This window comes from Stegostoma tigrinum, chromosome 1, assembly GCF_030684315.1.
Source record: "Stegostoma tigrinum isolate sSteTig4 chromosome 1, sSteTig4.hap1, whole genome shotgun sequence".
Classification (NCBI taxonomy): Eukaryota; Metazoa; Chordata; class Chondrichthyes; order Orectolobiformes; family Stegostomatidae; genus Stegostoma; species Stegostoma tigrinum.
In genome coordinates, this window is record NC_081354.1 from 40,577,442 (window position 1) to 40,595,292 (window position 17,851).

The following is a 17,851-nucleotide window of genomic DNA, read 5'->3' on the forward strand; positions in this document are numbered from 1 at the left end:
TTATGCAACGTGAACAGAATCAAAGAAAAATCGACAATTTGAAAATCACCACAGCAGATTGCCCAATGATCTCTGTGAAATCAGCAGACAATGTATAAACTAATTCCCATTCCTTTACACTTGAAAGACATAGGTCTCACTAGAGAATACAACATGTTGCTAAAATTACTGCCTTACTGTCTCAGGGGAGGACTCAAAGCTAATAGATACTCCAATCCCAACTTGTAAGATTCAAAAGCCTAACAAGCGCTTACAGTGAATCATAAAATTCCTACACAATGCAGAAAGAGGCCATTTGGCCCATGAGTCTGCACTGACCCTCCGGAGAACATTCCAGACCCAGCTCCCCACTCTGTCCCCATTGCCCCGCATTTCCCATGGCTAATGCATCAAGCCTGCACATCCCTGGACACTACAGAACAATTTAGCATGGCCGGTCCACCTAACCTGCACATCTTTGGACTGTGGGAGGAAACCACAGCATCTGGAGGAAACTCTCACAGACACTGGGAAAGAATGTGCAAAATCCATACAGACGGTCATCAGAAACTGGAATTAAACCCAGGTCCCTGCTGCTGTGAGTCAGCAATGCTAACCAGTGAGCCTCTGTGCCTCCCCAAGTTCAAGAGGTTTAACAATTTCTCTGTTGTGCTCTAAAGAACCACAATCTCAATTCTCCAAACCTGCTTACTTAAATATTGAACTTAATTTTGACTCCCAGATTCATAGAAGAAGGTTTTTAAAAAATTTTCTGCAAAATGGGTATGAAGTTAATGGAGCAATCAGTTAAAGCTGCTGTCTGAAGGTCAAACTGCTTTCTGGTTTAGATGTGATTTGAATACTGCTGGTGAGCAGTGAAAGCCAAACAGGCAGCTTGGCAGTGATAGCTCCTGCTTGGTTGGGGAATGGGGGAGACAGATTATTGCGGAAGTGTTGAGGACGTGCCACTAACAGGATGCCTGGTCTTCCTGGTCATGGAAAAAGATTACCAAAACCTCTCAACTATTTGTTGAACATTTAACTTCAATTCCTTCGAATGCAAATTTTATCCATTTGTACCCAACAATTGTGAAAGGATCCTATAATCAATATAATACTCCGATTTTCCATTATTACTCACCAGAAACAGGCAGGGATGATTCTCACTAATTTACAAGTCAGATTCAAAATTGCACCAAAATCGAACAAAGAGCAATGAATGCTAGAAATCTGAAGCAAAAACAGGAATTGCTGGAGAAACGGTTCTGAAGAAGAGTCGCTGGGCTTGAAACTTCAACTTTGTTTTCTGTCCACAGATGCTACCAGACTTACTGAGTTTCTCCAGCAATTCCTGTTTTGGTTTGATAATTTCGTCAGGTGGGTTTTAACTATCAATGGGAAAGCAAAGATATGCTTATATGTATTGAAAATAGTGCACAGCCACAAAATTCCACACACACAGCTGCTGTAAGTGATACTATGCATGGCCCATTACCCATTATGTGCAATAGTCCTCTGCTATATGTCACAGCCCCATTGCTCTGACTTTGTAATGGCCCTTTCTGGAACTTGAGAACGTTTTGAGCATGTTCCTTGAAAGACATAAGCAAGATTCAGAATGGGTAGACATGTAGCCAGTAATGCCCAAAATAGAGAAATAATAAAGCAGATGGGGATTGAAGGGGCTAGTGGGTCTGAACTAAATGGGATGTATTACAAAATTTTAAGGTGACATAGGAAAACAGAAAGAGGAGCAAAAGTAGGCCATTCAGCCCATCAAATATTAGGACAGCATGGTGGATCAGTGGTAGCACTGCTGCCTTACAGCATCAGGAGCCCAGGTTCGATTCGAGCCTTGGGTGACTGCATGTGTGGAGTTTGCATGCTCTCTCTCTGTATGCATGGGTTTCCTCCAGATGCTCCAGTTTCCTTCCACAGTCCAAAGAGGTACAGGTTAGGTGGATTAGCCATGCTAAATTTCCCCATAATATTCAGGGTCAGTGAATTAGCCGTAGTAAATGACAGGTACATGGTTTGGGTGGGACCATGTGTCTGTGTAGGATGCTTTTTGGAGGGTTGGTATGGACTTACTGGGCCAAATGGCCTCTTTCTGCAATGGGTGGATTTTATGATTCTGAGTGTCCTCCGCCTTTCAGTATGATCATGCCCGATTATTCAACTCAATACCCTGGTTCTGCTTTCTCTCCATGCCAATTAGCTCTCAGTACAGTATCTAACTCCTTCTTGAAAGCATTACATATTTTGGCCTCAAACACATTGTCTATATGAAGAAATTTCTCTTTATCCCATTCCCAATTGGCATTCCCTGTATACTTAAGACTATGAGTCCAAGATCATTAGGAGCATTCTTCCTGCATTAGTTCTATTAGAATTATATTGGGTTCTATGAAATCCCCCTTGATCTTCTAAACTCCAGTGAATGTAGTCCTAGCCAATGCAGTCAATAAATCAATATTGCCGACCCAGGAATCAGTGTGGCAAACTTGTTGCACCCCCTGAATAACCAGTACATCCTACCTTAGATAAGGAGATCAAAAATGTGTATAATCTCCAGATGTTGTCTCACCTGGACCCTGTACAATAGCAGCATGACATCCTGCTCTTGTACTTGAACCCTCTTGCTATGAATGTCAGCATACAATTTGTCTTCTTCTCTGCCTGCTGCACTTGCATGCTCACTTTCAACAATTGGTGTACAACGTTACAGAGATATCATTGCATTCATCCGTTTCCCATTGTATCATCATCTGCCTTCTTGTTAATGAAATCAAAATTGATAATCTCATAATTATCCATATTATAAATGCGTCTACCATGCATTTACCCACTCACTCAATTTGTTCAAATCATTGAAGTATTTCTGAATCCTCCTCATATTTCACTCTCTCCACCCAGCATTGTGCTATCTCCCAACTTGGAGGTATTACGTTTAGTTCCCTCGTCATCACCTTGTATTCTGAACAGTGGGGTCCATGCACCGCTCCTTGTGGTACCCCAGTAGTTGCTGTATCACTTGGTAAAAGACCCGTCCACTCCTCTCTTTACTGTCTGTCAACTAGTTCTCTATCCTTATCACTACACCACCTGCAATCCCATGAACTTGAATTTTTCATGCTAGTATTTCATATGGGAGTTCATCAAAAATGTTCTGAATCCAACAGGCTCCCCCTTATCAACTCTACTTGTGTCTGATCCTATTACTGTTTGCAAGTACTCTGCTATTAAATGTTTTACAATTAACTCTAGTGTTTTCCACACCTCAGATGTTAGGCTAATGGCCTATAGTTTTCTGTTTTCTCTCTACATAGAATATCTACAGTGTGGAAACAGGCCAATCAGCCCAAAAAAACACAGCGCCCCTCCGCAGAACATCCCACCCAGAGCCACCGCCTTACCCTTTCCCTCTAACTCTGCATTTCCACAGGTAATCCACCTAACTTAACACCCTTAGATACTATGGGCAATTTACATGGCCAATCTATCCAACCTACACATCTTTGGACTGTGGGAGGAAACCAGAGCACCTGAAGGAAATCCATGCAAACATGGGGAGAATGTGCAAACTCCACACAGTCGCCCGAGAGTGGAATTGAACCCAGATCCCTGGCACTGTGAGGTAGCAGTGCAAACCACTTAGCCACCATGCCACCCTTTACCTCCTTTTTCTAAATAGTGGGTTTACATTAGCTACCCTCCAATCTACGGAACTGCTATAGAGTCTGTAGAATTTTAAAAGATGACCATTAGTGAATCCACTATTTCTAGGGCCATTCCTTTAAGTATCCTGCGATGTAGATGATCGGGCCTTCGGAATTCATTGGCCTTTAATCTAATCAATTTCCCAAAAACAATTTTCCTACTAAAACTGATTTCCTTCATAGAGTCAAAGAATCCCTCGAGCCAAAAGAGGCCGTTCGGCCAATCAAACTTTTTTTCTCACAGAGAGTGGTTTATATGTGAAATTAACTGCCTGAGTAAGTGGTAGACGCAATACAGTTACAACATTTAAAAGATATTTGGACAGGCATCTGAATAGAAAAGGTTTAGAGCTTCATGAGCCAAATGCAGGCAGATGGGACGAGTTTAGTTTGGGAAGCTTGGCCGGTATGGACATGTCGGGTTGAAGGATATCTGTGCTGTATGATTCTGATTCTGTACGGACCATCTGCAAAGCATCCCACCTAGACCTGCAAACCAATTACTCAATTTACCATGTCTAATCCACCTACCTTGCATATCTGTGGCCACTACTGGGCAATTTAGCATGGCCAATCCACCTAACCTGCACATCTTTGGACTGTGGAAGGAAACTGGAAAACCCAGCAGAAACCAGAGATGCATGGAGCACATACAAGTTCTACACAGTCACCCACGGCTGGAATTGAGCTTGCGCCCCTGGTGCTGTGAGGCAGCAGTGCTAATTGCTGTTCTCCCTCTCACGAGACCCTGTGTTTCCCCCACCTTTTTAGGACATTATTTGTGTCCTTCATTGTAAAGTCAGAAGCAAAATTGCTTTACCATATCTGTGTTTGTTTTTATAAATTTCCAGTTGCTGACTGTAAGGGACCTAACAAATCTTGTTCTCCTCACATACCTTGAGAAGCTTTTGCAATCAGTTTGTATGTTCCTCGAAAGTTTACTGTCATGCTCAATGCTTCCCCCTCCCGTGCTCTTACCAATTGTTTTACCTTTCTTTGCTGAAATCTAAACAGGGTTTTTTAGGCCAATTTGTGTATCCCTTCCCTGAATCTAATACCATCCCTCATTTCCCTTGTTAGCCATGGTCAAGCTACCTTTCCTATTTTACTTTTGAGCTCGACGTCACAGGATAACGTGTAAGCTTGGACTGATTACGGATATTCAGCATGGCTTTGTGCGTGACTTCGGTTAATAAGTTTGCAGATGACACCAAATGTGGTGGTATAGTAGACAGTGAAGAAGGTTTTGCAAGAATACAAAGGGATCTTGATCAATTGGACCAATGGGTTAAAGAGTATTTTGGTAAGATGAATAGGGGCAGGACTTAAACAGTTAATGGTAGCCTCCTAGGGAGCATCGTCAAACAGAGAAACCCAAGTGTTCAGGTGCAGTTCCAACTGTGCAGTTCCTTGGAAGTTGTCACAGGTAGACAGAGTGATAAAGAAGGCATTTAGCATGCTTGCCTTCATTGCTTAGACCATTGAGTATAGGAGTTGAGACTTCATGTTACAGTTGTACAGGACATTGTTCAGGCAAGTTTTGGAGTACTGTTATCAGTTCTGGTCGTCCTTCCATAAGAAGGATATTATTAAATTAGAGAGGGTGCAGACAAAATTTACAAGGACGTTACCGGGACTGGAGGTTTTGAGTTGCAAGGAGAGGCTGGATTGACTGGGACTTTTCTCACTGGAGTGTAGGATATTGAGGGGTGACCTTATAGACAGTTATAAAATCATGAAGGGCATAGATAAGGTGAGTAGCAAAGGTCTTTTCCCTAGGGTAGGGGAGTTCAAAATTAGAGGGCATAATTCTATAGTGAGAGGAAAAGATTTAAAATGGACCTGAGGAACAACTTTTTCATACAGAAGGTGGTACAGATGTGGTATTAACTGCCAGAGGAAGTTGCAGCTGCAGATACAGTGACAACATTAAAAAGACATTTGGACAGATACATGAATAGGACAGGTTTAGAGGGATATTAGCCAAATACAGGCAAATGAAACAAGTGAAGGTTAGGAATCCTGGTCTATATGGCTGATTTGGACCAAAGGGTCTGTTTTCATGCTGTGTGGTTGTTTGAGCCTATAAACCTGAATTGGCCAACTGTTAAATAGGACCTAATTAATTAATAGAAAAATTAAAGGTGGTTTCTTAATTTGTCATTTAATTAATATCACTGAGATATCAGGGAATAAAGGTAGTATTAAATAACAAGGGATTTTACCTTCATTTGCTGACGTCTAAACTGCTTCCAATCCTCCGATCTGCTGCTTTTGTTTCGCCAATTTTTATGCCCCTCCTTTGAATCTAATACAATCCCTAATATCCCTTGTTAGCCATGGTTGGGCCACCTTTCTTGTTTTATTTTTGAGCCAGATATCATGGATAAAAGTGTAAGTTTGAAATTCAGTCTGAACTGGCCAAATAATAAATAAAACCCGATAAGTTAATACCAAAATTAAAGCTGGCTTCTTAATTTTTCTAATACTTAAAATCAGTGCTCAGCTAATCAATGAGATATAGTGGATAAAGATGGTAGTAACTTACAAGGGATAATAATATTATAATGGTGGGGGCTCGGAAGCTTCGGCTAGTTCACTGCCAACCACTTTCTTGCTGGTATTCATCAAAGTTATTGATGCCACATGGGGAAGGGTGCCCATATGAAATCTTTGGCAGAAGTTAGACTTAATCTTGATGAACAGTAACTAAATGGTTGGTCACTTATTACTTACTAGCTATTTACATTATATTAGAGATGATTATCTTTTCTAAGAGCTCTCATTACTGTAATTGAAACATTCTTGTACAAAATTGGTAACAACACAGAACTGGCTAGCTCCTCCCAGAAACTGTCCTTTGTATTATGATGGAAGGAGCTTATCTCATGATGTCATGGTGCACCCCCTCGGGTACTAAATGCTTAAATAATGAGTAATACAAAAACAGTCTGTATTTTAAAATCTACAGTTCCTAGATTATTTTTCTTCATATGGTTGGGCAGCGGTTATTGTTTGATGTTGAAGTTAACAATCCGTTGAATGGCTTTAACTGATGTTGTCAGTATGAATGGTTGAGATGCCACCAGGGAAGGAGTTCAGTATGTAGATGATGAATTGACTTGGATGGACAAAGACACATTTGAGTGGTTGCTTCTGTTTTATTTGCAGACAAATTGTTGCATCTTCCTGGCCCATCCTCTAATTTTTTATAGTTGTCCAGGTTTTCTCTGAAGAATTAAAACCTGGGACTTCACCATTCATGTCAGTTACCAGTTTTGTGGTTGGTGATGTTTTCATTCAACCAGGAGGGCTACCATTGAGAGGAGGAGCTGGTCACTATTTACAGGCTGTGCAGTGTAGCTGCTGCAGGATTTTGGATACATGCTAGTGTTTTACTGAGATCCTGTGACAATGAGAGTGATTTGTTAGCTGTCAGACACAGTATACTTTCAGGAGGGCTCTTTTTCTTGCGGATATTAGACAGGAAGCTGCTTTGCGCTCACCATTCCAGAAATAAATCTCATGACACCCTAAAGTTAGATCTCAACTGACTTTATTTGGAGACTGCTGAACCAGGTTGTGCAGCAGTATTTAGCAGCAGGACAAACAGGACAAATGAATGAAACAGTCCCATTTGTTAGGTATAATGGGGATAATGGGAACTGCAGATGCTGGAGATTCCAAGATGATAAAATGTGAGGCTGGATGAACACAGCAGGCCAAGCAGCATCTCAGGAGCACAAAAGCTGACGTTTCGGGCCTAGACCCTTCATCAGAGAGGGGGATGGGGGGAGGGAACTGGAATAAATAGGGAGAGAGGGGGAGGCGGACCGAAGATGGAGAGCAAAGAAGATAGGTGGAGAGGGTGTAGGTGGGGAGGTAGGGAGGGGATAGGTCAGTCCAGGGAAGACGGACAGGTCAAGGAGGTGGGATGAGGTTAGTAGGTAGCTGGGGGTGCGGCTGGGGGTGGGAGGAAGGGATGGGTGAGAGGAAGAACCGGTTAGGGAGGCAGAGACAGGTTGGACTGGTTTTGGGATGCAGTGGGTGGGGGGGAAGAGCTGGGCTGGTTGTGTGGTGCAGTGGGGGGAGGGGATGAACTGGGCTGGTTTAGGGATGCAGTGGGGGAAGGGGAGATTTTGAAACTGGTGAAGTCCACATTGATACCATATGGCTGCAGGGTTCCCAGGCGGAATATGAGTTGCTGTTCCTGCAACCTTCGGGTGGCATCATTGTGGCAGTGCAGGAGGCCCATGATGGACATGTCATCAAGAGAATGGGAGGGGGAGTGGAAATGGTTTGCGACTGGGAGGTGCAGTTGTTTGTTGCGAACTGAGCGGAGGTGTTCTGCAAAGCGGTCCCCAAGCCTCCGCTTGGTTTCCCCAATGTAGAGAAAGCCGCACCGGGTACAGTGGATGCAGTATACCACATTGCCAGATGTGCAGGTGAACCTCTGCTTAATGTGGAATGTCATCTTGGGGCCTGGGATGGGGGTGAGGGAGGAGGTGTGGGGACAAGTGTAGCATTTCCTGCGGTTGCAGGGGAAGGTGCCGGGTGTGGTGGGGTTGGAGGGCAGTGTGGAGCGAACAAGGGAGTCACGGAGAGAGTGGTCTCTCCGGAAAGCAGACAGGGGTGGGGATGGAAAAATGTCTTGGGTGGTGGGGTCGGATTGTAAATGGCGGAAGTGTCGGAGGATAATGCGTTGTATCCGGAGGTTGGTAGGGTGGTGTGTGAGAACGAAGGGGATCCTCTTGGGGCGGTTGTGGCGGGGGCGGGGTGTGAGGGATGTGTCGCGGGAAATGCGGGAGACGCGGTCAAGGGCGTTCTCAATCACCGTGGGGGGGAAGTTGCGGTCCTTAAAGAACTTGGACATCTGGGATGTGCGGGAGTGGAATGTCTTATCGTGGGAGCAGATGCGGCGGAGGCGGAGGAATTGGGAATAGGGGATGGAGTTTTTGCAGGAGGGTGGGTGGGAGGAGGTGTATTCTAGGTAGCTGTGGGAGTCGGTGGGCTTGAAATGGACATCAGTTACAAGCTGGTTTTTTGTTAGGTAGTGTTATTAGTAGGTGAAGAATGATGGCAGAATATTTTAGCATTGGTGAATAGTTGACCACAGAACCAGAGATAAAATTATTTTCTCTACTTCTAGTTCTTCAGATGGAAGACTAAATCTAGATTATTGGCAGTTTCTGCTTGAAATCTCAATTTTCTGAAGTAGATTTTCAGAAAGCATGGATCTTTGTTTCAGTGAAACTTTTGCCTTTAAAAATTAATTGTTAAATAAAACATTTCTGTTATCATCCCTAAATATAGCAAAAACTGCTCATTGGTGAGTGTTCATGAGATTTTATTTAAATACTGTGTTTAAAAAATGGCAACGTGGCTCATCCCCATGGAATGCCTGTCCTGTCCACATGGGAGCACTAAGACACTTCTTGAGCAGGGAATGTCATTAACTGCACCAGCTAAAACTCTGGATTTCAGAGTTTGAGTAGTAACTGGTGTGATTATGATACATCTGAAAAGCTGAGTTTTGTGAGTGGCACACTTATAGAAATGGTCAACTCACAGTTTAAGGGCATGCAGCCAGACAGTTATTGTCAGGTAGTTGCCCATTAAGGAGGACCAGGAATTGGTACATGTATCACTTGAGTGCATTTCGCTCACTAATTAATATGTAGTTCTAATTATTGGTAAAGATGATGGTTTGCTAGGCAGAGTTTAAGGAGCTGGGAAGGAAACTAACAGACATCTAAGTTAGTAATCTTAAGATTACTCTTGGTGCCTTGCACGAATGAGTGTAGGAATAGGGATAGATTGCACAGTTGGGAGGGCTTCAGATTCCGGAGACACTGGGGCTAGTTCTTCAATGTACAAGCTGAAGGAAGATAACTGAGTCATTAAAAAGGTCAATGAAAGGTGCAGGTGAGGTGCAAATGAAAGGTACATCATATCCTAAAGCAACATTTGCAGCTTGCCATGGGAAACAGCAGCAGGAGAGAATCTAAAGATGTCCTGTGCTCAGAATTTGCAGAAGTTACCTATAAGGGGTTGGAGTACCAGTGTCCAAGATGTCTGCACTGCTCAAGACAATCTGTTACTGTGTCATGATGATCTGGAAACAGTGCACTGGGTTGAAACCTAAAAGTAGTAACTTTGAAAATGACTGCAGCACTAGTTTCTCCATTCCAGCTTTATCACGTGTGTGGGTTTTCCAAGGCAACCATATATAGAATAGGAAAGTGACCAAAGCACTGTTTAGGAAGGCTGGAGCATTTCTGATCTGACTTGAGTAACCGAGCAGCGAGGTCTGTTAGCTTTGTTGTCGCTGCAAGTTTTCCACATTTGTAAAGTGTAAAGGGTTACACATATGACCATCAAAATTCCATCTGAATACAAAATAAAAATCAAAAGAAATGCAGATGCTGTAAATCAGAAACAAAAATTGTTGGAAAAACTCAGCAGGTCTGGTAGCATCTGTGGAGAGAAATCAGAGTTAACGATATGAGTCAGGTGACTTTCACACCTCTAGCTCAATTTTGGTTTCAAGCTTGTCAAATGTGGTTACTGATACCAGTGAGGAACCCTCATGTTGGAGCTGAGGATGGTCCAATGCTTCCCACAGCATAACTGGACCACAGCCAAACAGATATAGAGCTTCTTAGAGATGATATTCCATTATACGGAGCATTCTTTGAGTTCTACTACTTGGCAAAAAATTCCAGATTTGTCCACTCTATTCCTTACAACTTTGTTTAGCAGAGGGGGTACAGCTTTGCATCTGGAAGAAATAGAGGACACTCTTTCCTTTTCTAACTAGGAGAACATGGAGGGGCAGGCTGATGAATTAGGTAAGCAACATCTGGTGCCTGCACCGACAGCCAGAGCCTTGGATTGTGCACTAGGGAGGTTCATAATAAACTCACTCATAGAACATAGAACCGCAGAACAGGCCCTTTGGCCCTCGATGTTGCGCCAACCTGTGAACTAATCTGAGCCCATCCCCCTACACTATCCCATCATCACCCATATGCTTATCCAAGGACTGTTTAAATGCCCCTAATGTGGCTGAGTTAACTACATTGGCAGGCGTTCCACTGGGTAAAGATCCTGCCTCTGACATCTGTCTTAAATCTAACACTCCTCAATTTGTAGCTATGCCCCCTTGTACAAGCTGAAGTCATCATCCTTGGAAAAAGACTCTGACTGTCCACCCTATCTAATCCTCTGATCATCTTGTATGTCTCTATTAAATCCCCTTGTGGCCTCCTCCTCTCCAATGAGAACAGACCCAAGTCCCTCAGCCTTTCTTCATTGGGCTCGCACTCCAGACCAGGCAACATCCTGGTAAATCTCCTCTGCACCTTTTCTAATGTTTCCACATCCTTCCTGTAATGGGGTGATCAGAACTGCACACAATATTCCAAACGAGGCCACACTAGCGTTTTGTACAGTTGCAGCATGACATCATGGCTCCGGAACTCAATCCCTCTACCAGTAAAACCTAACACACCATAAGCCTTCTTAACAGCCCTATCAACCCGGGTGGCAACTTTCAGGGATCTATGTACATGGACACCAAGATCCCTCTGCACATCCACACTACCAAGAATCTTTCCATTGACCTGGTATTCTGCCTTCCTATTATTCCTCCCAAAGTGAATCACCTCACATTTATCCGTATTAAACTCCATTTGTCACCTTTTGGCCCAATTCTGCAGTTTATCCAAGTCTCCCTGCAACCTGCAACGTTCTTCCACACTGTCGACCACTCCACTGACTTTAGTGTCATCTGCAAACTTACTAACCCATCCACCTATGCCTGCATCCAAGTCATTTATAAAAATGACAAACAGCAGTGGTCCCAAAACAGATCCTTGAGGCATACCACTAGTAACCGGACTCCAGGCTGAATATTTTCCATCAACCACCACTCGTTGCCTTCTTAGAGAAAGCCAGTTTCTAATCCAAACTGCTAAATCTCCCTCAATCCCGTGCCTCTGTATTTTCTCCAATAGCCTACCATGTGGAGCCTTATCAAAGACTTTACTGAAGTCCATGTACACCACGTCAACTGCCCTACTCTCATCCACATGCTTAGTCACCTTCTCAAAAAACTCAATGAGGTTTGTGAGACACGACCTGCCCTTGACGAATCTGTGCTGACTATCTCCAAATTGTTGCTTGCTAGATGATCGTAAATCCTATCTCTTATAATCCTTTCCAAAATTTTTCCTACAACAGACGTAAGGCTCACAGGTATATAATTACCTGGGTCATCCCTACTGCCCTTCTTGAACAAGGGCACAACATTTGAAATCCTCCAGTCCTCTGGTACTAAAGCTGTAGACAATGAGGACTCAAAGATCAAGGCCAAAGGCTCCGCCACCTCCTCCCTACCTTCCTAGGCAATCCGCAGAAAAATCCCATCTGGCCCAGGGGATTTATCTACCTTCACACCTTCTAGAATTGATGACACCTCCTCCTTACTAACCTTAATCCTTTCAATTCTGGTAGCCCGTAACTCAGTCATCTCCTCTACAATATTCTCCTGTTATATCTCCTCATAGTCACTTCTGGCAGGCATCAGGTGTCTGAGCTGGCTACTGCATGTCATAAACAGGACATATCTCCTGCACATCTCAACATACATATGATTTACCACTGTTCATTGTCTAGTCTCTAAGCCCCTTGCCTCATACAAGGTGTTGTGAAAATCTTGTTCATGGTTCATGGTAATATTTTAGGAGTTAATTTCTGGGAAAATTATTTTTGCTAAACCAAAATAATTACACTTTAATGCTTTAGTAATCGACAGAACCCTTAAAGAAACAGCAGCTCAGAGAGTTAGAGATAATAACAAGGTGTAGAGCTGGATGAACACAGCAGGCCAAGCAGCATCAGAGGAGCCGGAAGGCTGACATTTCGAGTCGAGACTCTTCTTCAGAAATGGCCATTTCTGAGAATGGTCTAGGTCCAAAACATCAGCCTTCCTGCTCCTCTGATGCTGCTTGGCCTGCTGTGTTCATCCAGCTCTTCACCTTGTTACCTCAGATTCTCCAGCATCTGCAGTTCCTCCTATCCCAGCTCAGAGAGTCATCCATGTTTGTTTAATAGGCTCAGAATAGAAGAAAATGAACTATAAAACATCTGAGATTGTAATATTCCAATGTTATCAGCTTATTGCTCAGTCTCTTCACTCAAGGCTGAAGTCACTGAAGATATGTAATACAGTTCTGGCCATGGATCCAGATTGTCCTTTCCATGTATTTCAAGCCTGAGCTGAAAATTGCTGTTCTACACTGCATAGCAGCTCCTTTCAGTCGCAGTCTAAAAACACTCAGAGACCCTGGAACCACTGCAGGCATGTCTGGCTGGTGTTTCAAAATGGAACTGTGATCAACTGACACCAGGATTTCTGTCTTACTGCCCTGGCCTGGCACCTCGTTTGGCCCACGCGTCTATCACACTAGTTATCCAGCTGTAATTATATTCGGCTAGTGTCTCCCACCCAGCTGAGAATTCCATTCATATCCAGCAACTTACTCTGTGCTGACTTGTCTCTTTTCAAGAGACAAAGCTCTTCACTGTGTAACCGTCTGAACTGCCAACTGGATGTAAGTCCATGGGATCATACATCATCAATACTTTTGCAGAGTACTCTTCTACCTGCTTCAGTCAAGGCTGACCAGGCACCAGTATTTTATATATCCAAAAGTGTACCGACATAGGGGGGAAGCTGATGTGTGACAACACAGATGGGAGGGAAAACAGGATGCTATAATCTCAGGATGAGGTGAAGATGAAATTGTAAAGGGCTTAACATCACCCTGGATAGCTTCTTCTGTTCCAGAAATGCCTCAGATCTGCTCCTTTCAATAGACAACCAGGTATAGTCAATGGCCCAAAACATTGCAAGCAATCCTCAGTGTAAAACATATGATTTCCATTCTCACAGTACAACAATAATTGTAAAAAAATTTCCATAAAAAATACCCTTAATGATACATGCTACCAGATGAGCTTGAAAAGCAAAATGCCCCACTATGCATGCCTCATTTTGTTCAGAGGATAGGATAAAATGCATCAGACCACAATTTATTTCCTTTAATTAAGTAAAAATTAACACAAACCAAAATGAATTCCAACTTCAAGTAGCTGCACATGAATGCAAAAGCTAGTTAACCAATTGTTTTGTAGTTATAATAACAGCTGGATTATTTATCAGTTAACTTATATATAAGTTTAACAGACTGCAAAAAAATTTTCTTTCAGACTTTTAGCACAGAATTTTCGGATATTTCTCAGCAGATTATTCAAAGCGACATTCTAATCTCCAAAATACATCTTTCTAAAAAAAATTTAATGACACAAAAACGAACCATTTGGTCCAACAGAGCCATGTCAGTATTTAAACATCACACTAGCCTCGTCCCACATTAACATGCTTCTACTTTTTTCTCCCCCTCATAAACCTGAAATGCAGCACAACATGGTGAGATGTTTTACAAAGTAGGAAATGAATGGTCAAAACATGTGTAATGTTCAGACATTATGCCATAACCTTGTGTTCTTAATCTAATGCTCTCGTTAACACAGTTGATCTGAACTTGCTGAAAGAAGAGGTGAAGCTGTACAGCTGCACACCACGCAACATATCAGTATCTCTGAGAGAGGAACTCAAACGAACAGATACCATCTACTGGCCTGGGTGTCTACTGGTAAAACGTTGTGGGGGAAATTGTGCTTGTTGCTCCCTTGGGTGCCAAGATTGTCAATGTGTTCCCATCAAAGTGTCAAAAAAATACCACGAGGTATCTGATAGCTTGTTTAATGATTTTTCTTTTAAATTCTCAGTGTAATAATCAAATTAGAGTAATGCTGTGCAATAAATTTTTTTTTAGTTTTTGTTGGGCAAGAAATGTTAGAGTGTAAACTTCAGTAAGACAAGATTAATTTTAATCTTCAGACCCTGCATATGGGTATACAAAAACTTACCTTAAAGAATTTATTGTCGCTTAATGTTCAGCTGCAAATTTAATCTAGTGACTTTCCAACAGGTTCATACAAGTAAAAAGAGAAATCAGTGTCCAATTAATCTGAATTCATGGGCTTAACCTTTGGCAGATCAACTTTGTCACTTCCCCAAAGAATTCTATCAAGTTGTTAAGACATGACTTTCCCTGCACAAAACCGTGCTGACTATCACTAATAAACCCATTTTCTTCCAAATGAAAATAGATCCTATCCCTCGGTATCTTCTCCAGCAGGTTCCCCACTGCTGACGTCAGGCTCACCAATCTATAATTACCTGGATTATTCTTGCTACCCTTCTTAAACGAGGGGACAACATTAGCAATTCTCCAGTTCTCTGGGACCTCACCCATGCTCAAGGATGCTGTAAAGATATCTGTTAAGGCGCCAGCTGTTTCCCCTCTCGCTTCCTTCAGTAACCTGGGATAGATCCCATCCAGACCTGGGGACTTGTCCACCCTAATGCCTTTTAGAATACCCAACACTTCCCCCTCCTTATGCTGATTTGACTTAGAGTAATCAAACATCTATCCCTTACCCAACATCTGTCATGTCCCTCTCCTCGATACTCAAAATACTCATTAAGTAAAATACTCGTTAAGAATCTTACTCATTTTGTCTGACTCCTCGCATAACTTCCTCCTTTGTCCTTGAGTGGGCCAACCCTCTCTCTAGTTACCCTCTTGCTCCTTATGTATGATTAAAGGGCTTTGGGATTTTCCTTAACCCTGTTTGCTAAAGATATTTCATGACCCCTTTTAGCCCTCTTAATTCCCCAAAATGCCACAATGTTGTCAAGGTCACTTTTGTAAAGACAGCTTTACAAAGGAGACTTTCCGAATGAATAGAATCTCCAGCAAGACATTAGGATGTATTGCTCCTATTTTAAAGAGTTAGTAATGGAAGATTCAAAATGTCTGGCACAATCTATTTAATGATAGGAGTAAAACGCTTTCATTTTTTATGCTGTATTAAGTTAATGGCTTACAACTCTTTCAGGTTCTTCAACTACGATATAGGAGTCCTGGGAAACCATTGCAAAAATCCCTGGCAGATGTGGGATTGGAGCACCATGAAGAATGTGGCTGTGTGTGTAAAGGGAAAACAGAAGGTTAAATTAGTTTGCCCTTTTACCTTTCAAAGACTTGAAGCATTGAGAACTGGTGCCTGTGTACATTATCTTGCTCAGAAATCACACTCATCTCAGTTTTTAATTTACCATTTTCTAGCTTTTTGGTGGATTCTGGTGTAGACATGTAACTCTCCTGCCTATATTTGGACCCAAAAAGTACAAAAGTGGGAAGAGCTCCATACCCAATGAGGTTTCGATATCTAGATGGCAGCAAAGAAAATAGCTCATGCGTTGAACTCTGGGTTCCCTTTCTCTCTCACCTGTGTAGGGATATAAATATTACTTAATTTACTGTTCCAATTCTGAACTGAGTAGAAGTTCAGAAAATAGTTTTCAAGAGAAAGACTGCATCTGGAATCAATCAATGCTTACCGCCACAAATGTTGTGGCTTGCAGTATTCCTGGCCATGTTGCTGAAAACTTCCAAGAAAATCTATTTGTGTTGTGCCACTTATCCTCATGTGATATCATATCCTTTGTGCATTAAACATCATTTTCTTCTGTGCACAATTTTTAAAGAGAAATCTGCATGTTTGTCTGCAATTTCTGCTACAATACCCTAGCAAATATGTCACAGTGAACAATATACTGGAGAGATACGGAATTTAAGGAGCGTAAGGACTTACCAGACTTTTCTGAGGGCATTGCCTGAAGTTGTGTACATTTTTTTACATTTTCTCATTTAGGCTAATATGACTGAAGCTTTTTTTATATTACATTAAATGTATCTATTTTGTACCAAACTTATTTAAGAATTTAGCTTTTGCATTGTCTGAGATGACTCACGATTTACAACACTTTAAACAAAAGGGAAATGGGTAGGTGTGATTAAAAAGCACAGTCATACCATTGCACTGTCAGTGTTGGTGCTATGTGCAAAGTATATCAGTTTTTTATGGTAGCCACTATTCCAAAGATCGTACCATCCAGACCGTCTACTCAGTTGTCTACTTTGTTCATAAAATAGTTGTATCTGTACCTTATTTTGACTCAGTCCTTTCTCTTTTTCAGTACATTGTCATAAGGTAAAGAATATATAGTTTATAGATAACTTATAGTAATGCAGAATTTAATTGGTGAGCTTACTAACTGAGCCAGTAAGTACAAGGTGTTCTAATGAGAGCAACTGCATTATTAAAGTGTTCACTACAAAAACAGCCAGTTTCCCAGAAAATTAGTATTTCTCGATGGAAAATATTTGTTTAAAAATATCTGAAGCACTCATTTAAAAAAAAATCACATTGCTTACACATTTGTATTTATTTAATTTTAAACAAAAGGTTACAAACGTTTCTATACCAGTTATCTTTAATCTTTAAACACAAGATAATCAATTAACTGCATTTGAGCCACCGTGCCACCCCAAAGTTTAAAAATCTTGCAAAATGTGTATTTAGTTGTTCCATATCAAGTTGATACTCACTGCCAATTGTTACAGTGCAATAAAATGAAATGTAATGGATCGTTTGGTGTATGGGTGCTGAATTCATACTCACCCAATTAATTCCAAAGGAAGTGATACCTTAGAAGACAATAGAAAATGAAAAGGGCTGATGTACATCACTCCAGTATGAGCCTATAGTTATTTGTAAAATAGTACATCAGTCGAAAGCAAACAGTGCAATTGTCACGTATTCCTGATTTATGCAATGGCAAAGTCAGCTTCTCAAATATAATTTGACGTGGCTTCCTTGGATATTTCTTTGAATATCTTTGTTATTTATAAAGCTAGGATCTGAACTTTGACCTTGTGTGACACTTGCCTAGGTATCACTTACAGCAACTGGTTTCTGTTACTGCTGGATGGTTACCAGCTGACCTTGAAATCCCAAGTTAGGGTAGCTGTTGTGAAATAAACTTCCATGAAGTTTAAAAATATTTTTCAGTTAATATGATACAATGTATTTGTTTTGTTTCACAGGTATTATTTCTTTGTGATGAAATGCCTATTTCTGTGCTCTTTGCCTCTATGACTCTACGGGAATAC

At 41.7% G+C, this 17,851-nt stretch overlaps 1 protein-coding gene across 1 annotated transcript in view; it reads left to right on the top strand.

The window, feature by feature from the left end:
* pdgfc (platelet derived growth factor c) overlaps positions 1–17,284 on the top strand; it is a 386,544-nt gene extending 369,260 nt beyond the window's left edge. Inside the window, exons 5-6 of the mRNA XM_048534929.2 lie at positions 14,298–14,512; positions 15,732–17,284. Coding sequence (XP_048390886.1) covers positions 14,298–14,512; positions 15,732–15,848 — 332 coding nt within the window. The 3' untranslated portion in view covers positions 15,849–17,284. The remainder of the gene's footprint in view (positions 1–14,297; positions 14,513–15,731) is intronic.
* The last annotated feature ends 567 nt before the right edge of the window (positions 17,285–17,851 follow it).